The sequence below is a fragment of the Ruditapes philippinarum genome, unplaced genomic scaffold (genome assembly GCF_026571515.1).
Source record: "Ruditapes philippinarum isolate M1 unplaced genomic scaffold, ASM2657151v2 ctg2967_1_1_1_1, whole genome shotgun sequence".
Lineage (NCBI taxonomy): Eukaryota > Metazoa > Mollusca > Bivalvia > Venerida > Veneridae > Ruditapes > Ruditapes philippinarum.
In genome coordinates this window covers 165721-186726 of record NW_026851970.1, presented here as the reverse complement: position 1 = coordinate 186726, position 21006 = coordinate 165721, and the positions used below count along the sequence as shown (strand labels likewise).

The 21006-nt window shown below is 30.7% G+C and overlaps 1 protein-coding gene across 1 annotated transcript; it reads right to left on the bottom strand.

Moving 5' to 3' along the window:
* Window positions 1-503: 503 nt before the first annotated feature.
* Window positions 504-20379, bottom strand: LOC132744195 (uncharacterized). Its single transcript, XM_060732821.1, has 13 exons — window positions 20174-20379; window positions 17582-17689; window positions 7609-7911; window positions 7260-7340; window positions 6763-6881; window positions 6082-6160; window positions 5576-5605; window positions 5097-5138; window positions 4451-4530; window positions 3834-3940; window positions 2829-2858; window positions 1182-1206; window positions 504-674 (listed from the first exon to the last, which is right to left on the bottom strand). The coding sequence occupies exons 1-13, from the start codon at window positions 20223-20225 to the stop codon at window positions 504-506; spliced, it is 1227 nt and encodes a 408-aa protein (XP_060588804.1). The 5' UTR covers window positions 20226-20379.
* Window positions 20380-21006: the final 627 nt, after the last annotated feature.

Here is a 21006-nt window from a genome sequence, read left to right as displayed (position 1 = left end):
TTTTTTGGTAAATAAAAAGTTTTTTTTTTAAATTTTCCATACCCTTTTTTTTTTTCCTTTTAGTATATTTTTTTCCTTTTATGTATCTTTAAAAGAAAACCCATACACCCGGTGTTTGGGCCCGGGCCCCCTGTCCTTTTTTTGGTTTTGGGGCCCTGCGGGCCCCTTTGCAGGTGTTTTTTGGTGTTGTTAATTTCGTGTCGGAGTTGCGTTCATTGAACGCCCCCTCCCCTGTAGATCTTGTTTGTCATTGTCATATTTTCAAACGTAACTAAAGAGGTTTCAACTACAGTAAACGTACATGATTGCCGTATTTGATAGTGTACAATCAATCAATGGTAAAAAACTGCATAGACCCCAACTCTGACATTTTATTTCTATAACAATAGATTTTATCACAAGCATTGACATGTGTTCTTTTATTAAGACAACTTGCGTGGAGAAATTCATATTGTAATCCACTAATCTGGTAATTCAAAGTCACGTAGAGAAGTATGCATTGTCTACTTACGTGTCAATTTACAGCCAAACAATTTGAAAATAAGACATCTAGATTGGTTAACTGGCTTTTCAAATGAATCACTGAATTTTACGTATCTTGTTTTGATTGGTCTCGGAAGTACAAACACTTGATCTATATTCCACCAATTTTCAGGTGGAAATATCCTAAACTCCTGAAATAATGAATCACAAGTAAATCTAATGTAAGTAGTCAATTTAAACAGTGCAAATAAAACATCACTTTGGACAATTGCAATTAGTTATAATTAAAAAAAAACGGTTGATTCATTTAGTTTCGCCCGGAATAAATAGATTTTTTTTTAAATCAAAAATAGCACAAGAGTAACTTAAACTTATAATATTTCAGTAGTATTTAGTAAGATGATAAATCAATATATTTATTGTAATTTTATAAGAGACATAAAGTTTCGTGCAGCACTTTTATCATTTCAATCACTTATTGAAGAATAACAGACCCAACCACAAATCAATTTGAAAATAGCATCAATATACTGCTTTGTTTTAACGGCAGTAATACTAATCTACTGAAACATTCAATTTAAGCGGGAAATAGTTTTGTAATGATATTTAATATAATGTCCAGCATAATCGATAGAAATGTAAAAAATTGCTGATTTACAAAAGAAAAGATTTTGGGACAAAATAAGTAATAACAATACAGACAGTTTATTACTAGTATTGTTTCTAAAAATAAAATATAAAAAAATATTTAAAAATGATTTTAAAATATGGTTTGGATCCATCCTGGTTGCAAATGCTCTATGTTGGTTTTGTCATGGTGCTTCTCACATATGATATACAGTGACAATTTCCAAAATCTGGGATTCTTTTAGTTGATCCTTTTCCTGCAAAAAAAGTAAACTGAAAAATGGGCCCCATGTCACAATTGTTGGGGAAATAAATACCCCAAAACCTTTTATTTCGGGCAAAGATAATCAAATCAACCCCAGTGAAGGGAAACCAAAAAAAAATCAGCAACGAATTTTGTAAACGGGTTTTTTTTCATTTTTTAACAATAGGGTTTTTTTACTTTTATTTTTGACAAAACAAAACCCTAGTCACGCCCTAGGGTTTAAAAAGTTTTAAGAAGAATACAAAAAAAACACCTAAAAAAGTTTTCGGGGAATTTCCAAACGTGCTTTGACTATTTTCTGCTTGATAGATAAATAAAAACCTGGATAATGAAAAATTTGGGAAAAAGGGCTAAAAAAAGGGTTTATAATTATTTTCAAAAAAATTTATTTGAGAGTTTTAAAAGGGCCCTTTAAAAAAAACATATATTAAAGCCTTGTTTTTAAGTTGTTAAGTGCCCAAATCTTTTTGCGAGCCCATTTGCCGTTAAAAAAATGGAACCCAAAATTGACGGCCCAAGCCCTATTCCCTTTTGTCACAAAAGCCCTTTCCCCCTTTTTTTGAAAAAAGTCGAGAAAAAAAATATTAAACCCCCTTTTTAAAAGGGCCCTTCTTTAAAAGTAAGTTATTTAAAATGAACTTGGCATACCAAAATCCAAGGTGTCAGGTCTGTAGTGTCATGAATCCAACCAGTTACTATGTACTTGGTATTTGAAGGTATTTGTCTTGGGTGCGCAGAAGAAACAGCAATCTGACTGCCTGGTGCTAGTTTGTCGTTTATTTCAATACTGTCAAAGCATAGCTCGTCGTTGTCTGCAAGTATGAAAAGATGAAATATTAGAAATAGTCATCAAAAGAAATGCATGACTTACATAATTATATTATGTTAAAAAGACAAAAAAAAATATGGATCTCTTATTTCCAAAATTGAATACAAACTGAAAAGAACCAAACATTCATTCAGTTAACAAGTTCAAAAAATATTTCCACTGAAACTATACAATATATTATCATACCAAAAACTTATTATTAAAAAAGGGATATGGAATATATTTTCCAAAAATCAAAGGTTTTAAACAAAAATGCAAATGGGAAGTGAAACAAGTAAAAATTTAAAAATAACAGAAAAATTTTACCACATTTGTGATTTTATTTTACATTTTTAACCCCGGGGGTAAAAAAGAAAACAATTTTCCCTCGTGGCCAAAAAAGAAATTTCCATAATTGTTTTTGTTCCCGAATTTAAACAATAACGTTTTTTTTTCATTTTTTAAATTTTTTTTTGTATTGTTTTATTTTTTCATTTTTTTAAAGGTCAGTCACCCTTAATAAATCTTTTAATTATAAAAATTTTTCCCCTTTTTTTTAAATACATTGTACTACGGGTTTTTCCCATACCCCGATATGTAACCTTAAATGAATGTTTTAAAGGGTTTTTGTTTTTTTTTAAAAGCAAATTTTGGAAAAACCGACCACGTGTTCTCCTGCAAAATGATCATTCAAGATTTTATTATCTAAATTAACAATTATTTAGTTGATTTGCTTTTTCTACTGAACTTAAAATTTTTTTTAGAATATCCTTTTTAAAATAAAAAATAAAACAAAATTAAATTTTTGCTTTGCCCAAGATTTATTTTGTTTATTTTTTGATTAAAAAATTAAAGAAAAAACAACTCAATTTTACTTTCATACATCTTTTGTCATATTTTTTTAAAACACGGTGTTTGTGAAAAATTCTAAGTTTTATGATCAAAGTAAAATCGTGGGGACTTTTAACTTTTGGAAAAGGTTAATTATTTTCAATAAAAATAGCATTTATCAACGACAAAGTTAAATTGCCATGTATTTAATTTCGGGTTAAAACCAATTTTTTAAAAAAATAACAAATTGTCATTAAATTAAATTTTAATACGTAAATGAAGAAAATCATGTATAAATGTCTGCAGTATATCATTTTCAAACGATGGCATATAGATACTATAACTTATTAGATAAATTTATTACATGCTTTACGGTGGTTTATAGAAATATATCAGTGATATAAAACTGGTAATTTCACCGTTTTAAGCAGTGAAATTATCATTTTGGTAATTTCACTGTTTTGAATTTAAGCCCCTTACGTTGTTTCAGTGAAATACCAGCGTGCACAGTACTGGGAACCAACTTGATGACGTGACGTCGTAAATGACGTCACGTTGTGTTATTATTTGGCGCTCTTTTCATTCAGTATTAGGTTTAATGTCTCTTTAAAACGTGTCTTTGCATATAATAAAAAGAAAATTTGTTTCGTTTAGTGTAAGATCGAAATATATTTCACCTTGTGAACACCAAAAGTTCACATTTCACTCGTGGCGGCGCCACTCGTGAAATATACCTTTTGGTGCTCACTCGGTGAAATATATTCCGATCTTACACTGAACTAAACAAATATCCTCTATATAAATGTATACGTTCATTACCTTAGATATATTATTCCAGGAAGAGTACCGTTTTCAATGTTACAAAGTGGTGATTCCTGTAAATTCCATGGTGCATCATTGACAAAACATTTGAAATACTTATTTTCCTGCAAGAAAACATTTCTCTTTAGCAAACGCCAGATCCAACACCTTTTAAGTCTCGTACTTTAAAGAGCCGACCAGCAATAGAATATTTGAAAATACAAATGCAATCGAAAAAAACAACAAGCCTATTGCTTTACAAATTGTTTTATTTTCACTGGTATGAAATGACAAATTACCAGATTGAATCAAGGCGTATATCTTATTGGGCAGTAACAATACAAATTAAGGAAGACGTTCTTGTAAAGCATCATTACTTACAGTATATGGTCAGCGAATTTAAAATAGCTTTAATTTTCGGTTGCATAAGGCATATTTTGTTTTATTTTCACTACTGTAATTAGATAGCTCTGAGCAAGACGCATATCGTATTGGATATTTAATACGAATTCAGGAAGACGTTCTTGTAAAACATCATAACCTACAGCATGTGGACAAATTATTTGAAAAATGCCTGACAAAATAAATGCAATTTCAGTTGAATAAGAAATTTTTTGTGACACCAGTATACTTACTAAACTTGAAGCAGTGACTTCAATCATAACGACCTCAAATGAATGTTGACAGTCAATGAAGAACAATTCAAAATCAGTCTCTAAAATAAAAACAAATTACACGTATATGATATTCAAATTACCATTCAGTTTTCTATTTTCAATTTGGACGAATATGCTAACAAATGTTGTACCCTTATAATAGCGTAAAAGCTATACATTGCCCTATCTTAGAGCTAGTAATAGTTTGCAAAATATTGAAGAAAGAAAGCGGCCTTCAGCTTTTCTACAGGTTAAAATGTTATTTTTGGATAAATCGTTTCATATAATTGTCAAATCAAAAGTATTAAGGTGAAAAATTAAATTTGCCAACGGCAATCTACATTAAGGAAACCCCTCGATACCTCTAATCTACCGGCCCTCCCGGACGATTTGTTTTCCGATCTTCTATTCTAAGAGGCGCGTTATAAATATCTCTTAGTACGCTGTTCTGAAGAAGGTTTAACATTGAAAATATCACTTTTCCGAAATAAAATAACTGAATTACTTATTTTGAAACAACACAAAATTGATTTTCCAACAGAAGACAAAAGCTGAAGGCATTTTAATAGCTTGTAAATGTGTTTTATGCACATCTTCAAGACATGATATCAATATCAATTCTTACCTTGATGAAATTTGGAGAGATATTGTTGTTGAAGAATCAACTCTGAAGTTCAGAAACGAAACATACTCATACTTGTTTTACAAAAAGCAAATTTTAACTTTTATCATAAATGTATATATTGCCATTTAAAGAAAATTTAACTTAACTTTGTTATTATATTTTTTTCACAAACAACATTGGATTTTGTAGTTGCTTTGGTACATCATTTTTTGTTTGATTTTATTCTGTTTTAGGTGTTACTAAATGATACGCTTACTGGCATGTAGCAAGCCACTTAATACTTTATGAATAATTAATTTTGATAAAACTATTTTAATTGATGTGCTATGATAAGAAAGAAAGAGAGCTTTGATAAGCAAATTGATAAATCATTAAGAGCTGAGTAGTATGCAAAACATTTTATCTAATTGTCAAAATTATATTGTACTTCGTACCGGATTCACTTTTATAAAAGATCAAAAAATATTATTGAGTCCTACCTGTTGCCTGTCGGTAATTAAATTGCTGGACTGAAGACAATAAAATAAACTTTTGTAACTTTATCGCAGACACTTTCTAACCAGGTAACAACTGATTTGGAATGCTAGTATAAGATATATTTTGTCCATAGTATAAAACTTCCAACCATTAATTTATCACTTATAGTGCACTTATTAATAGAATTGCTTTTAAGCCTACACCGCTTTTTAAAGTTTTTATGTTACTTTAATTATGATTAATATTATTACATCTTCTAATATAGAAATATAGTGATCAGGCATAAGATATGCTAAAAAAGACTACACATTTTAATGGACATTTTTTATTGCGAAAATACAGACTCTTGACTCTTATTTCAGCACAAAAGTGATAGAATACTTAATACTCATGAACAAAATACAAGTAAATTGTTAAGAATATCAAAAAGTAATTACATGCAACGTCTCAAAGTGCCTATGACATGATCTATTGCTTCTGTTGAAACTACATCTTTGAATAAACATACCTTTTGGGTTGTAAAAACAATGTGTTTGTCCCGGAATCACTGTAGATACGTTAAACTGGGAGCAATTTGCCTCTGGGTCCTGTCATAATGAAGTAGTACGCATAATGTAATCGAACATTTGTTTTCAATTAATACAAACAAGATAACAAGATCTATGTCAAGTGAGACGGCATGCTAAGCTCAAAAGGGAAAACAATGGATTTGGGGTCGCTTCGTGGGCAAGGTGAAATTTTCCGTGTTATTGAGTCTAATGTTCATTTGTATCTCAGCACGGGTTCAGATCTCTTGTGTAGTAAGCAGTCGATTATTTCCGGGGAAGAATTTAAGTAAATACCGGTCAGTTATCCTGGGAACCCTGTTACTTGGACCGACCATAGAGATTACGACCAAATAGTATGTGTTAAGTTAAAATTCAAACAAACAAATGCATCATTAAATACATGTACATGACACCATTGTACATTTTACTTTACGACTAAGATTTCATTGTACTCTTGTTTATTTCAAGATGGAGTGAACAAATTTTACAGTAGGTATTCACTAGACCATGTTGCTTACACTTGCTTTCTCAACAATGCCAAAATTTCAGTTAAGTCGATTAGCTTTTATATTAATTTAGTTTCTTTAACATTAAATTTATTTCTCAATATTAGAGATAATACAATCAGAAAGAAAGCTTGCCTTTTCAAGAATGAAGTCAGTTTCCAACATTTTGAATGTTACATTCGACTGAATGTCTTCCGTGTTGTTAACAATATTTCTTATACACGTTGAAATGTTGATGAACTCTTCCGATTGCCCTTAAATGAAACAGATTATTTTTTACTGTATATATTCTTAGCCATTAAGAATTAACATACATGTATGTCGAAAGCAAAGTTAAACTAAAAACAGTGAACACAGCAATTATTTTGTGGTCAAAGCGATTATAATTGACACCCTACCAAATCCTCTTTTCACTAAAAGATCTACCAAGGTGTGATGCCATATAAAAAGACAGAAAATCAACTGTATTTAAGCTACTTTTTTTCGTTAGGTGTCCGCTCTTTCCGTACACATGATATTAATAGCTTATGTTTGAAGGGACACTTTGAAACAAATATTGCTTAAATTAATCAACAATTAATTGCATCACGCACGCATACACGCGTGCGTACGCGCGCACACACACACCGTACCTTCTAGTACTTCAACATTTGGAACATGACCAGACAACACAACATCAGTTACAGGAAGTGTTCTGTTGGAGTCCTCAAATTCTAGAAATATAAAGATATAAATATATGTGTGTGTTTATTGGACGTTAAAAGGAGAAATAATATCAGCTTATTGCCATATTGGTGAATTATAAAGTAAATGGTGTTATTGAAAAATAAATGATTAGATAACAATTGGAGAGAGGGAAAAATGTACACAAACAAATATTTGGAATATTGCAGTGTTGAAAGTGATATTTGAACGTACAAAATCTTTAGCATGACCACCACCAATAACATCCTATATTATTGTTCGAGAACTAATACATACCTTTAGGACACGACGGTCCGATCTTATAAATACTGTAATTCCCTGGAATCCATTGTTCCGTATCAAGTGTGGAATCATTTCGGAATTTCACACAAAAATATAGCGAAAATGTTTTTGTTCGAAATGGCGTCTTGAAGTAGTCCGATACTTCGAAGTTACTTTCAGAATCGTTACTTAATCCTGTCATGTTACCCTTCATAAAGCTTTTAAACCAACCCCGAGTCTGTGACTCCGGGCAGCCATACTTTGACATTGGTACAGCATATGGTCCTGGTGGCCATTTGCTCTCTTTATCTTGTCTTTCTGTTAAAAGAAAAGGTACAGCAGAAATATTTCAATTTTGAAATGATTTCTTGAATTAATGTCTTCATACATATATAACAACAATTCTAATGTTTCTATGCGCATGCATGTCTTTGTTTAATCATTCACAAGCATTTACTGGGTAAGATTAAGATAAAAAGTAAAGATTATATTTTTTCTAGCTAAACACCATTCAGCTTAATTTTGAGATGAAAAAATCATTTAACAAATCGCAAATCGCTTCCCTTTAGAATGTGAGAGAACATAAACAATATCATTACTGAAAAGTCAAATAACGCGGAAGTCTCTGTTCCGTTCAAATAAATATAGTTTTTTAACTAGTGACAAGATGTTCTTGCACTTTGCATGATTAAAGAGTGCCATAATTCATACAGATTCACGACAAAAAAATTAGGGTCACTTTTTTCTTTCTGAGTTCTCTGCCTCTTAAAGTGAGTTATTACATGTTTATGTCAGTTTCAGGAAAATATAACCATAGATAAGGATACCTTATTTCATTTCAAATCATATTTTGCTTTATTAAAGGAAATTGTAGAATGCTTGTTTTTTAAGCCGCCGGCAAAATATTTTTACATATTTATTTTATGCAGCTTTAAAGGAATTCTATCTAGCATACATTTTTATTTGCTTCAAGAAGTAAACCTTCTGCATTTTGGTTAAAAAAAGGAAGCGTAACTCCAAGAAATCTACAATTATTTCGCAAAACCAAATATAGATATATGTTGCAATCTTTATCCATGAAGGAGATTGAAGTAAGCTCTGAACAAGTAAGGTGTCGTTTTCTGCGGATACGAGTTATCTGTTCTTGAAAAAGACCTTCACCGAGCAAAACATTTAGCAACAGATAACCAAAACACTGGAATAATGGCCTCCAATTGTTTTTCATTAAAAAATTCAATATAATTCTCTTTGATCATGCAAAGTTTAAATAAGATATGTATTAAAATTGAGATTTTCCTTCTTTGCCTTTGTAAAATGAAGGAACAAAAAGCCCTTAAAAAATTAAATAACTTTTGGTAAAATTTTTTACGTATATATTTTTTAGAAATCAAAAGGGCCCTATATAATTTAAAGACAAAACTCTGTAAATTTATGGTAACCCTGTCATGTTTCCAAATAAAAAAATTTTTTTGTTAATTTTCATTGAAAAATCACAGTGGCTACATAAAACCTAAAGAAAAGTCTGCTGTAAATTTATAAAGTAAGTTTCATTTTTCCTCGAATAAAAGAATTGTGTTGTCTTTTAAAGATTGGGAAGTTTTGCCAACCGATATTAATGTACGTTTGTTCCCTCAATTTTCATTGAAAAATCGCAGTGGTTTTTTAAAATCTAAAGAAAGGTCTGCTGTAAATTAATAGGGTAAGTTTCATTTTTCCTCAAGAAAGGAGGAACTGTGTTGTGATAAAAGTTTCTGATAAAGATTTCTGACAGTTGATTCGACAGTTAAACCGTTAATTAAAAATAGAACCCTGCTTCTTGTGGGCTGGTTATAATAACTTTCAAACTGTTTTATACTAAACATATTACTTGCCTAAAAATTTTATAAACTTAATAATATGTAAAATTAGAAGAAAAACGGAAATCGCTAAAAAAACGCCTAAAAAGTTTGGTAAGTTTTGTTAAGTTTGCGTGTATTGTTAATATATTTGCCAGTAAAGACCGTTTAGTTGGACTAAAGTTTGTAACATATATGTGACAGTAGAAAGGTCTAAAAAATGTCCGAGGAGAATACGTAAAGCGAGACCTGTTATAGCCCATTTGATAATTAGATAAAAGAGATAAAATAAATGAAAGCAATATATCAAGATTATTTTGGTGGTATTAATACTTGCAAATTTTGATATTTATAAATGTCAGTGTTGATATAAGACTAACGAGTCTTTTTTTGCCTCCTAGTAGTTCATGCAATCATTGTAATCAATTCACATTTATTATGAATCATTTAGTACGTTTAAATGTCCATAACTATTTCCATATTGTATAACTAATAAAAAATAGCTGAGTAACACCGAACTTTGGGGTTTAATGCACTTTAGGCTCTGATCCCAAAGTACATTACAATTCGCATCGCACTTTGGACTCAAACGTTTAAATATTCTACATATTAATGCAATTTGGGTTCCAGAGTTATGAGTGTATCAACCGAGTTTTGCTTAAATACTGAGGACTGACATATTGTCGATCTGCGACATGAAATATTGGAATTGGAGTTCAAGATGACGGTCGATACTTATACAAATCAATCTTGCCTCTCAAGCTGGTGCTAGGGGACGTGAGGGATGTTGCAATTATTCATTATCCCTCATGTATATCCTCAATCAAACCGAAACTGCAATTTTCATGTAAGTTTTTTTAGATTAATGCTTCCGAGGGATCACTTTGTTTCCAGATTTTTCTACTAAGTGTCATTTTAATTCTGATGTAGCAGTAATAGAAATGTGTTTGATGCTTAAGTGATTAGTGTTTAATTAATTTTACCTTTTGAAATATTTAAAAAAAAATTGTATCCATATAACAAAGTATATAGTAACTAAATTGTGAATGTTTTCCTAAAAATAAAAGATGCTTCGAAACATATCCTGTTCTGTCAGCCATTTACTTGATAACTTTTGGTGCCATATTGAACCTATTTTACATATGTCATGGATGTAATAAAATGCAGTTGATGTTCTTTTCCAAAGAACTATATACTCCATCGCAATATTCTGTTGAAATATCAAGTTTCTCGAACGCACTATCAATTAGTTTTCTTTACAAATAAACTATTAAGCTTATCAACAAATTTGAGGTGTGTTTTAGCTCCGTAACAACCGATTGCCAGAGGCTTTTTTTAAAAAAGGGAATCTTATTACAAAGAGTTTCCTCCTTGACTTTTTTGCCTTCCATATAAAATGCTAATTCACTATAATTGTACGTTTTGCCAAAGCAGAATACCTATAGATGTACAACAAAATTAAAGTTTTCGAGAAATACAAAAAAGCCTAATGGGCCTTCAAAACGTTATCATGAAATTTCAATTTTATTGATCAAATATTTATGACCCCAAAATGCGGTCCCTTGTCTGATGTTAAAAAGGCATATATACTTGTGTAACGCACTTTGGGATAAAGTGGACCCCAAAGTGCCTTTGGCCCTCAAGTGCGGTGTTACATAGCTGATTAATTTTGTTCAAATATGCGCTGTTACATGTATCAGTAGAATGTTTGATATAACGTATTATATGTATTTGTGTTAGTGGAGATAGATTATATCTCACTTCAAAGAGAAAAGTTTTGTTCATTGTTGTTGTTGCTTTGGTTTTTTTTTTTTTTTTTTTTTTTTTTTTTTTTTTTTTTTTTTTTATGAAAATATTTGGAAATAATTATATTATATATACACGTGTACAGACATCCCCAGTAAAATGTCAGTTCTGTGATGTTTATATTATACAGTAACGTCATGATTTACGACCGACCCTAAATATTGGGCAATTTGATATAACGACCGCTTTTGTACGGTCCCAATTTTTTGCCTATATAATTCAATGGTCGTAAGGCCCGAAATAACGACCAACCTGTTACTACGTATTACGACCGCTTTTAAAGGTTAAAATTCTCACTTAACAATACAAAAGGGATCCAATAAAACGACCACTAATAAACCCTGCTCGCAAACTTGTACATCACTCATTATCTCCAAACAACAAATAATTTTACAATTAACGACAACCGACATGAAGGTGTGACCGATTTACGGTACACGGAAGAGATGTTTAAAATATCAATTAAAGTGTCTGTAGATGAGATTATCAATAAGATTAGCGGTTTGTGATTAAAAGGAATGTGATTAATTGTGTCAATGTTTCTTTCAATTTATTTCACGGCGTCTCAACGCCGTGATATTGTGATGGGTAGTTTTCGGTAGCATGGGCAAAAGTCACGTGACAAAATGCCTTTCGATTTCTACAGCCGACATTTTATTGTTTTTACGTAATCATTGTACAGCCCATTTCCGTGAAAAGTTACATAGAAACATTTTTTTTTTCAAAACCATATAGAATCTAAACAGTACATGTATTTTTATCAACACACGAAATATCAGCGTTTTATATTAACACATTTCCGGACATCCTTTCGACATGCTTGAGAAATTCGCCTATGGATTATGTATGGTGGCTGATTAACGCCATCCAAATATTTTCGCGTCTTCGCCTCAAAATGCGAAAATGCGAAAACACGAAGGGACGACATATTTTGACTAATGTGTTCTCATGTCGGATCTATGTCTCTCTCGGAGTGAATCTTTTCATGTGTAAAATGTCTTTAAACATTACATTCCTAAGTTTCTATATTTGCAATAAAGAACTTAAATTGTCTTTTTTTTTTAGCTCACCAGAGCCGAAGGCTCAGGGTGAGCTATTACTATCAAAGGGGGATACTCCGGCGTCCGTCGTCCGTCGCCATGCGTCAACAATCATCTTCTTCTCTGAAACTGCTGGGCAGATTTAACTAAAATTTGGTCTGAAGCATCCTTGTGATAGTCACACTTAAATTTGCTCATGTCATTTCAATTGGCCCCTTTTAGGGTTCAGCAGAGCTAAAAATAGAAAAACCTTTAAACATCTTCTACTACATAACTAATGGATGGATGATCACCAAACTTTGTCTGTAGCATCCTTAGGTAGTCTTTTATCAAGTTTGCTCATATTAATTTGATTGGCACTAGGGCTAAAAATAGAAAAACCTTAGACATCTTCTTCTACAGAACCAATTGATGGATGATCACCAAACTTTGTCTGTAGCATTCTTGGGTAGTCTTTTATCAAGTTTGCTCATATTAATTTGATTGGCCCCTTGTAGGGGCTGCTATAGCTAAAAATAGAAATACCTTTAAACTTCTTCTTCTACAGAACTAATTGATGGATGATCACCAAACTTTGTCTGTAGCATCCTTAGGTAGTCTTTTATCAAGTTTGCTCATATTAATTTGACTGGCCCCTTTTAGGGGTCACTAGGGCTTAAAATAGAAAACCTTTAGACATTTTCTTCTACAGAACCAAATGATGGATGATCACCAAACTTTGTCTGTAGCATTCTTGGGTAGTTTTTAATCAAGTTTGCTCATATTAGTTTGATTGGTACTGTTAAAGCTAAAGCTTAAATGCACTAGCATTTCTTTATATTTAAGTTTAAAGATATTCTAAGCTCTAATATTAATATAAAAAAATATTGACAATGGATACACAGTCTCCTTATAAATATAAATATGAAATATACGTGTTTTGACTTCACGCAAAGTAGATATGTTATGTTTTAAACTCTTAACACTATTCGTGGTCACAGTATAAATATAATGATAGTGTCATTACAAAACTTTTTTTTTTCTTTTTTTTATAGAAAAGACCATGTTTACATTGCCTGTAATAGCATATGCAGTTTCCTGTACATAGTATATTCATTCTTTTATCCAAATAAGACATTTTCAGCAATAATTTCATAAATTTCATTGGCTTGGGTCATGACCTGTTTATGATGTGTTAATATATTTCAGCTCTGGAATTCGGACTACTGCATCATTGTAAGGTCAGTTGTAGGTCATTAACCAGGAAAAAAATAGGCCTAAAGAAACATAAAATTTGTTTCTCCTGTACTTTACTGTCAAAGATGAGTTTATCTGCTCAATTCTCTTATTGAATTTTGTAAAAAATTGTAATTTTTTCATTTTTTGTTGTTGAATTAACAAGGGACAAGGGGTTTAATTTCTGTTTCTGAATTGAATTTTGATATGAACTGGCTTACTTTTGATATATTTGATATCGCTTTACCTACTTTTTTTGTCTTTTACAGACTTGAAATTTGGACTATGGGTGTAATTTGTGTAATTTTTGTAAATTCTGATCAACTGACCTACTTTTGATATTTTTGATACAATTTGACTTTCATTCTTGTGTTCTTGACATACAGACTTGAAATTTGGACTAGGGGTGTAATTTCTGATGCTGAATTGAATTTTGATATTAACTGGCCTACTTTTCATATTTTTTTACAATGTTTGACCTATTGTCTTTTTTTGAGGTACAGTTATGTTACCATACAGAATGTATAAAAAAAAATTTGTCCCAAACTGTGAACTTCAAACAACTACACCTTACATGTTTTGCATGTGACATTTTTGTGTTTTTTCATTCAAAAAAGTTTTTGAAAAAAATTGTCCAATCAAAATTAATCCTGCTCTAGTGCGTCAGTTGTTCTGCATTTATTCTACATAGTCTCATAGGAACACACTTGCAACATACATATTTTAACAAATCCTTTCCAAAATATTAGGGCAAAATATTACAATTTTTATAGTGTGAATAATGAAATGATGGGTTAGATGATTCATCTAGGGCCATCTTAGTGGTCCTATTGTTTATTATGAAGAAAAAAAGCTAAAACAATCAGTGTTGTGAAAGTATATTACTAAAGGGGCAAGTTTAAAGTTGATCGAGCTGAACTGCCGAAAGAGCTGGACTTGCCTTTCAGCAAGTTCTTTTGAAAAAAAATTTTCCAACACTGAAAAAACAGTTGTTTCTGGTGAGCGACTCAGGGCCATCATGGGCCCTCTTGTTTAATAATTTCATTTTTCTTGCGCAATTCTCTAAAATGAGACTTGGTTTTTCTATATGCGTTTCACAATTAACATTCACCATACCAGGTTGTAAAATAACTTAATTTTTGTCCTTAAATCAGTTTTTACCACAACATCAAACTTCATTCAGAATTCATGTCACGTTACCCTTGTGAGCAAAATTCTGAGTTTCCTTTAGTATGAACAAGTAATGTTTATTACCCCCCGCCGAAAAGACGGATATAGAATTAGTCTCCATCCGTCCGTCTGTCCTTCCGTCCGTCACTCTACAATTTTGTCCGGAGCATATCTCAAAAAAGTATCAATTTGAAACTTCATAGGTGGATATCAACTTGAAACTTCATTTGTGGATAAATCATATTTAGGAAAAGTGCAGTGCACAAGAATGATAACTCTACGCTGCATATTTATTTCATTGTCGCCCTTTGTTATTCTTCAAACTCAATCTTTGTCCACAGCAAAAAAGCCTTTGAATATCAACATGAAACTTCATGTGGATAGATCTCACTCAGGAGGTGTGCAATGCAAGAGTGATAACTGTACCATTTCTAAATTCTGAGTTATTGCTCTTTGTTATTTTTCATACTTAATTTTTCACCTGAGTGGAGCATAAATTAACTAAAAAAACAAACTTTGAGATGTCAATGTAATCTTCATAGGTAGATAGATCTTTTTGAAGATGAATGTTGTGCGAAAGAATGATAACTCTAACCTTTATAATTTTTGAGTTATTGACATTTGTTATTTTCTTACTTTTTGTCCGGAGAATATCTAAAAATGTGGTAGAGGTAACAACTTGAAACTTCATAGGTAAATAGCTCTTTTTGATGAGAAGTGCAGCACACTAGGATGATAACTAACCGTGCATTATTTTTCAGTTATTGCCCTTAGTTATTTTTCATACTTAATTTTGTCCAGGGTATAACTACAAAAGCCTTTGAGATATCTACATGAACCTTCAAAGGTGGAAAGATCTCACTCAGGAGATATGAAGTGCAAAAGAGTAATAAATCTACCCTTCATAATTTTTGAGTTATTGCCCTTTGTTATTTTCCATACTAAATTTTTCACCTGAGTGGAGCATATCTCTGAAAAAGTATTTGAAATGTCAACATGAAACTTTAAAGGTGGATAGATCTTATTGGGGAGGAATATTGTGCGCAAGAATAATACCCTTTATATTTTGTTAGTTATTGCGATTTGTTATTTTTCATACTTTTTGTCCGGAGCTTATCTCAATTATTATTAATTGAGCCTTGATTTTAAACTAAATGTGTCTGTATTTCTTACCATCCTTTACTGGTTTTAGATTATCATTATTGTTTAATAGGTTTACTTAATTAATGTTGTTCATTATGTCTTATATATATATGTGATTATGTTTTCTCGGATTTATGCAAAGCACTCTTGAACATTTATTATTTATGAAAAGAGTGCTATAGAAATGTGGTATATAATAATAATAATAATAATAGTGATAATAATAATAATCTCAAAAAGGTGTTAGAGGTATCAACTTGAAACTTATTAGGTGGATAGATCTCATTGAGGAGGAATGCAGCACACAAGACATTTAACCTACCGTGCATTATTTTTCAGTTATTGCCCTTTGTTATTTTTCATATGTAATTTTGTCCAGAGCATAACTACAAAGGCCTTTGAGATATCAACATGAACTTTCATAGGTGGATAAATCTCACTCGAGAGGTATGCAGTACATAAGAATGATAATTATTCTGCTCTACTACATACATGTATAAACATGGCTCTTGTAACAAGTAACTTGATTATGATATTTTAAAACCTTCTGAACAAGTTAACATGTCAATTCAAAACAATGCTATTTGGAGATACCTTATCAATATATTTAACTGTTTTTTGTTTTGTTTTTTTTTTTTTTGTGTGGGGGTTGGTTTTTTTTTTTTTTGTTGTTTTTTCGCCGTGACAATCATATTGCTGCATTTCCCAGCAATTTTTTACTTGTTATTTTGGATTGATGTGTATCAAAGAAAGACGACCAATGTGTTAAAACACCACACACTTTCGGATAGATATTTTATTTCGCCTATGTTGAATGAAAATAGATATTTTACAATTCGGAGTAAGAACTTTCACCGCTTTTGCAAATTTGATAACAATTTTCTTTTGAAATAAAATTTAGAACCATGAACGGAAAATAATTAATTTAGAACAAAAATGAAGTTGATTCATGAAGTTTTAAACGGCAAAAGAGATTGAAACAATCACAGATACGATTCGTTTTTACTTGAACTAAAAAAAAACGTATTTATTTTTTTACTTTTAGGTCTGGATAATCCTGAAACAAAAGGATGAGCACTTAGATGGGTAGGGGGAATAATGCATCCAACAAAAATGAGTATGCAATGGATCACCAGAACTCAACAACTAAACTAATGATCAAAATGAAATTTTCTTGTGAAAAGTGTCGAAAATTAAAAATGTCTTTTAGATGTCTTTTTAACTGTATAAAATGATGCATAAATGTGATAATTTTAATAAACTGATCATCATTTTGTTGAATTAAATTCATGTTTATTGGTTTATGTTATTCAAACAGTTACGTTTCAATGATTCCGATCGCTAATGAATACCTCCTTCTCCAGAATACATATTATAGTAAAGGTTAGCATAGGTCTCCAAATTAAGACCGACTCGATTATAAAACCACTTTTACCAGGACCCCAAATTGGTCTTAATAGCGATACTATCCATACATACATGTATTATTGTGTGCTTTACAAACAAAACAATTTTACCACTTTTTCATGAGCAAGTTAGTTACTTGATATTCTTTTCAACAAAGTGATATATTAAAACAAAGTAGCTGATACGATATGAAGATGAATAAAGATTCTGCAAAAATGATCTATTAATGCAAATTGTGTATCAAAAGTACGCTAAATAAGTACAATAGTTAATATAATATTGCAGAAAAACTTCTAAAGCATTTGTCATGCAATAAAAGGAATGTTTATACATATTAAATAACATTTTTTATTAGTTAATTACTCAACCTACCTTTAGTGATATTTAGTTTTTCACAGGTAACTCTGTTTTCATCATTTCCATAGCATCTTGAGTATGGAAATTCCGTTGGTTTATAAACAACTTTAGAGTGAAGATATACTGAAATATGACAAACAAAGAATTAACAAAATGCTTTTGGCTTATAAAAAATTGAGTTTATAAAATTCCTGAAACCAGAAATATCAATAGAGAGCTATAAAAACAATGGTAACAAAATTATAAATTAATGAAAAATATATTATTTTATTAAAGGCCTATTATGACCAAGATATGATTTTATTTTTATCTCTCAAAAGCTTTTTAATGTAAATGTACATGTTAAATATCCAAAAAGCTACACATTGGCAAAACACCTCTTTTTCAGCTGTTACTTTTTGGCAATTAGTGCAGTTATGGTGAATAAGTATTTTGTATGGAAGTCAAAATACTACTTTGTTCACATTTTGCTACTTTTATGACACATTATTTCACATTTATAGCAACTTTCTTCATGTAACACACATATCACAATCTCCAAAACCGCACATTGTAAATTTCATTCTTGCCGTTCTTAAAGAATTTAAACATTATTTGTTTCTAAGGCGCACTGTATAATGTAACTTTATTATTTTTATTTTTATTTTCATTTTTTTCTTTGCTAGCTCTACTTGAAAAACAGTGTGAGATATATTACCGCTGATGTTTATTTTTCACCTTTTAAATAATTTTCTGTGCAATTTGGGGCGCCTTAAAACATTCAATGCAAGGCTGGTGTGAAGTTCACAACGACATTACAAATGTGTGACTAGAAATCTCGTCATTGCGAAAGAAACACGGCCATTACGAGAAAAGTCGGCCTTGATGAGATTCGGACATTTTGATTGGCTGATAAACTAAGCCATTATGAAACCGACAGTACACATAGTAATACTTTTGAAAGCCATTTTGAACAGGTTAACTCTGAATGTTGATTTTAATTCTTCGTTTTTATTGGTCCGAGTGGTTTATAAAACGACGCGTTTAGAATTTCGCGCTACTTCTTGATATTTTTTGTTCGTGTCACAGCCTCAGTCTAATATGGCATTTGTCAGCCAAATAATCACGTTATGATGAACACTCTTAATTATTCACATTATGTTATGCATTAGTACACTTAAGCTGGAATTTGTCTGTTTATTTTAAATAGCGGACTTTTCAATCGTTTAATCGTACAACTAGATTATTATATACCAGTCCTTTTAAAAAATAGAACGATCCAACTTAATTTATTAAAAATGATAGCTTCTAGATAGTACTCAATATCAAAATACAAATTGAAATAAAAAAATAAATATAATAATAAGAGGATATATTTTCGTTGAGTGAAATATGAAATATATTATCACGAAACATGATAAAATGCCACATATTATTTTACGAGCGGGGGCGGCGAGTGAAAATATTTGGTATTTTATTATGTTGAGTGAAAATATATAGCATATTTCACCAAAAACGAAAAATACCCTAAGGCTTTTCTTTAATTTCATTATCAAAGAAAAACGGTTACACACCCCATTGCTTGCTACGCAACTGCAAGTGTACAGCGCGTAGTAATATATTATTGCGTCTTGTTTTGCACGCGATCTTTGGCGCTACATTATGACGTCAAGTAAACAACTATTTAAACGTCTGTACAGCGTTAATAACTGAATTGAAGATATTGGTGTTCGGATTTATTTCCTTAGTTTGACCATTTTATTTCTCAAAACATAATTCAACAAAAAAATATTGTTGTATTTATCAGATTTTTCAAACAAAATGGCGAAAGAAGTCCCTAAAAATAAATATGAGTTTTGACTCCGCCCACTTTCATATTTATATTTCATTTTTATCTTAAAAAAGAAAGTATGAAATATATGTGACTGATATAGCACCATATTTCATGAGTAAAATTTGATAAATAAAAGTATTCCAGACCGTTATTTCTATTGAAAATTTTATATCATTACAAATAAAACTTTAGGCTATATTTAATTATTGCCATATTTAAGATAGGAAATGATTTTCCCATAGATAACAAAACATTTTCGTATTTCATTACTTACATTTCTGTATAATTGTTTTGTTAATCTTAACCTTTAAAATGCCTTCACATTTAAAAATCATATTTAAAAATGCAAATTTAATAATACAAAGAAATAAAATTCAATCGTTTATAGCTATCATAAATTCATTCTCTAGGAATGCTTAGACATATTAAATAGACAAATTATAATGGCGTTGGTTTCCCTGTAGTTTGATCACTTATATATCTTGCACCGTGCTTGCGCAATCTGGGCCAAATAACTTAAGCGTCATATGATAAATATCCTTAGGCGATGATAAACTTAATAAGGCATATTCCAGCAAAATCATTTTAGATTTGTTATTGATAATCTACAATATTGTTAGTAAATACTAGTAAACAAGGAACAAATGTAATCGGGATGTAGATACTCTAATAGACTAATTTAAATGTAATAAGAATTATCATTTTAATACTTCCATGATACTAATTTAAAGTACAATATGTAATACAACTGTACATTTATTAAAACATTCTACCTAATTAAAGAAACTACTCACCTGTACTTAAATTGCTGACAACAATGAAGATGGTTAACCACTTTAAAGCCATGCTGGCTGAACACAAAAATAAATTTCACAACACTCAATACATTTTTAAAGTTGTTGCATAACAATAAAAACAAATGCTTTCGTCTACAACTTCTGTAAAACTGCGGGACAATTTGCTGCCTGCTTCCTGCAAGTTCTAGAGCAACATAACTTTATTGGAGAATATGACCGTTTATGCTTAAATGTCAATGGCGTTAATATGTGTTTTTGACATTTCAAAGCAATTAATAAAATACTTGTCATAATGATCAATTTCATATTGAAGGCTCAAATGTATAGCCATGCAAGTAATTTTGTTCATTTTTAGCGCGTTATGATACATCATAATTTAATGACGACCTTTGTGGAAATGTGATGTAATGATATGCCAGATAAAACAGCGCCAATATTTTGATATTCTAAGTTGCCTTTTTATCACAATAAAAACATCGAATATCCCGATATCACTTTGACTATCTCGATAAATAATTCAGTTTCGCTAAATGGCATTCACATTACGAGAGAATAACTTGCTTGATATTATTTTTGTATGTTTTTATCCAAAAAAAATATACTCATGATACGCCTTCTCGAAATACCACAGTGAGTCAGTCACATAAAATATATGGAATTAATATCGTGTCTACTTTACCTCTTCTACAAAACAAAATAATTTTGATAATATAATGTTTTTTGTTCATGATATTTAGAACTATATGGAGGATAGAAATGTTGTCAACATTATTTCCCTCCTTTATTCCCTATTTATTTTGCATGAACGCATTTTCCACTTTAAAACTTCA

Bases quoted from the DNA above. Each gene is read 5' to 3' on its own strand.
- LOC132744195 (XM_060732821.1), bottom strand. From the start codon at position 20,225: ATGGCTTTAAAGTGGTTAACCATCTTCATTGTTGTCAGCAATTTAAGT. The intron at 17,690-20,173 runs GTGAGTAGTTTC...GTCATATTTCAG, and splicing joins TGTCAGCAATTTAAGTACAG to TATATCTTCACTCTAAAGTT. The intron at 5,606-6,081 runs GTATGTTTATTC...TATTGTCTTCAG, and splicing joins TTGTTTTTACAACCCAAAAG to TCCAGCAATTTAATTACCGA.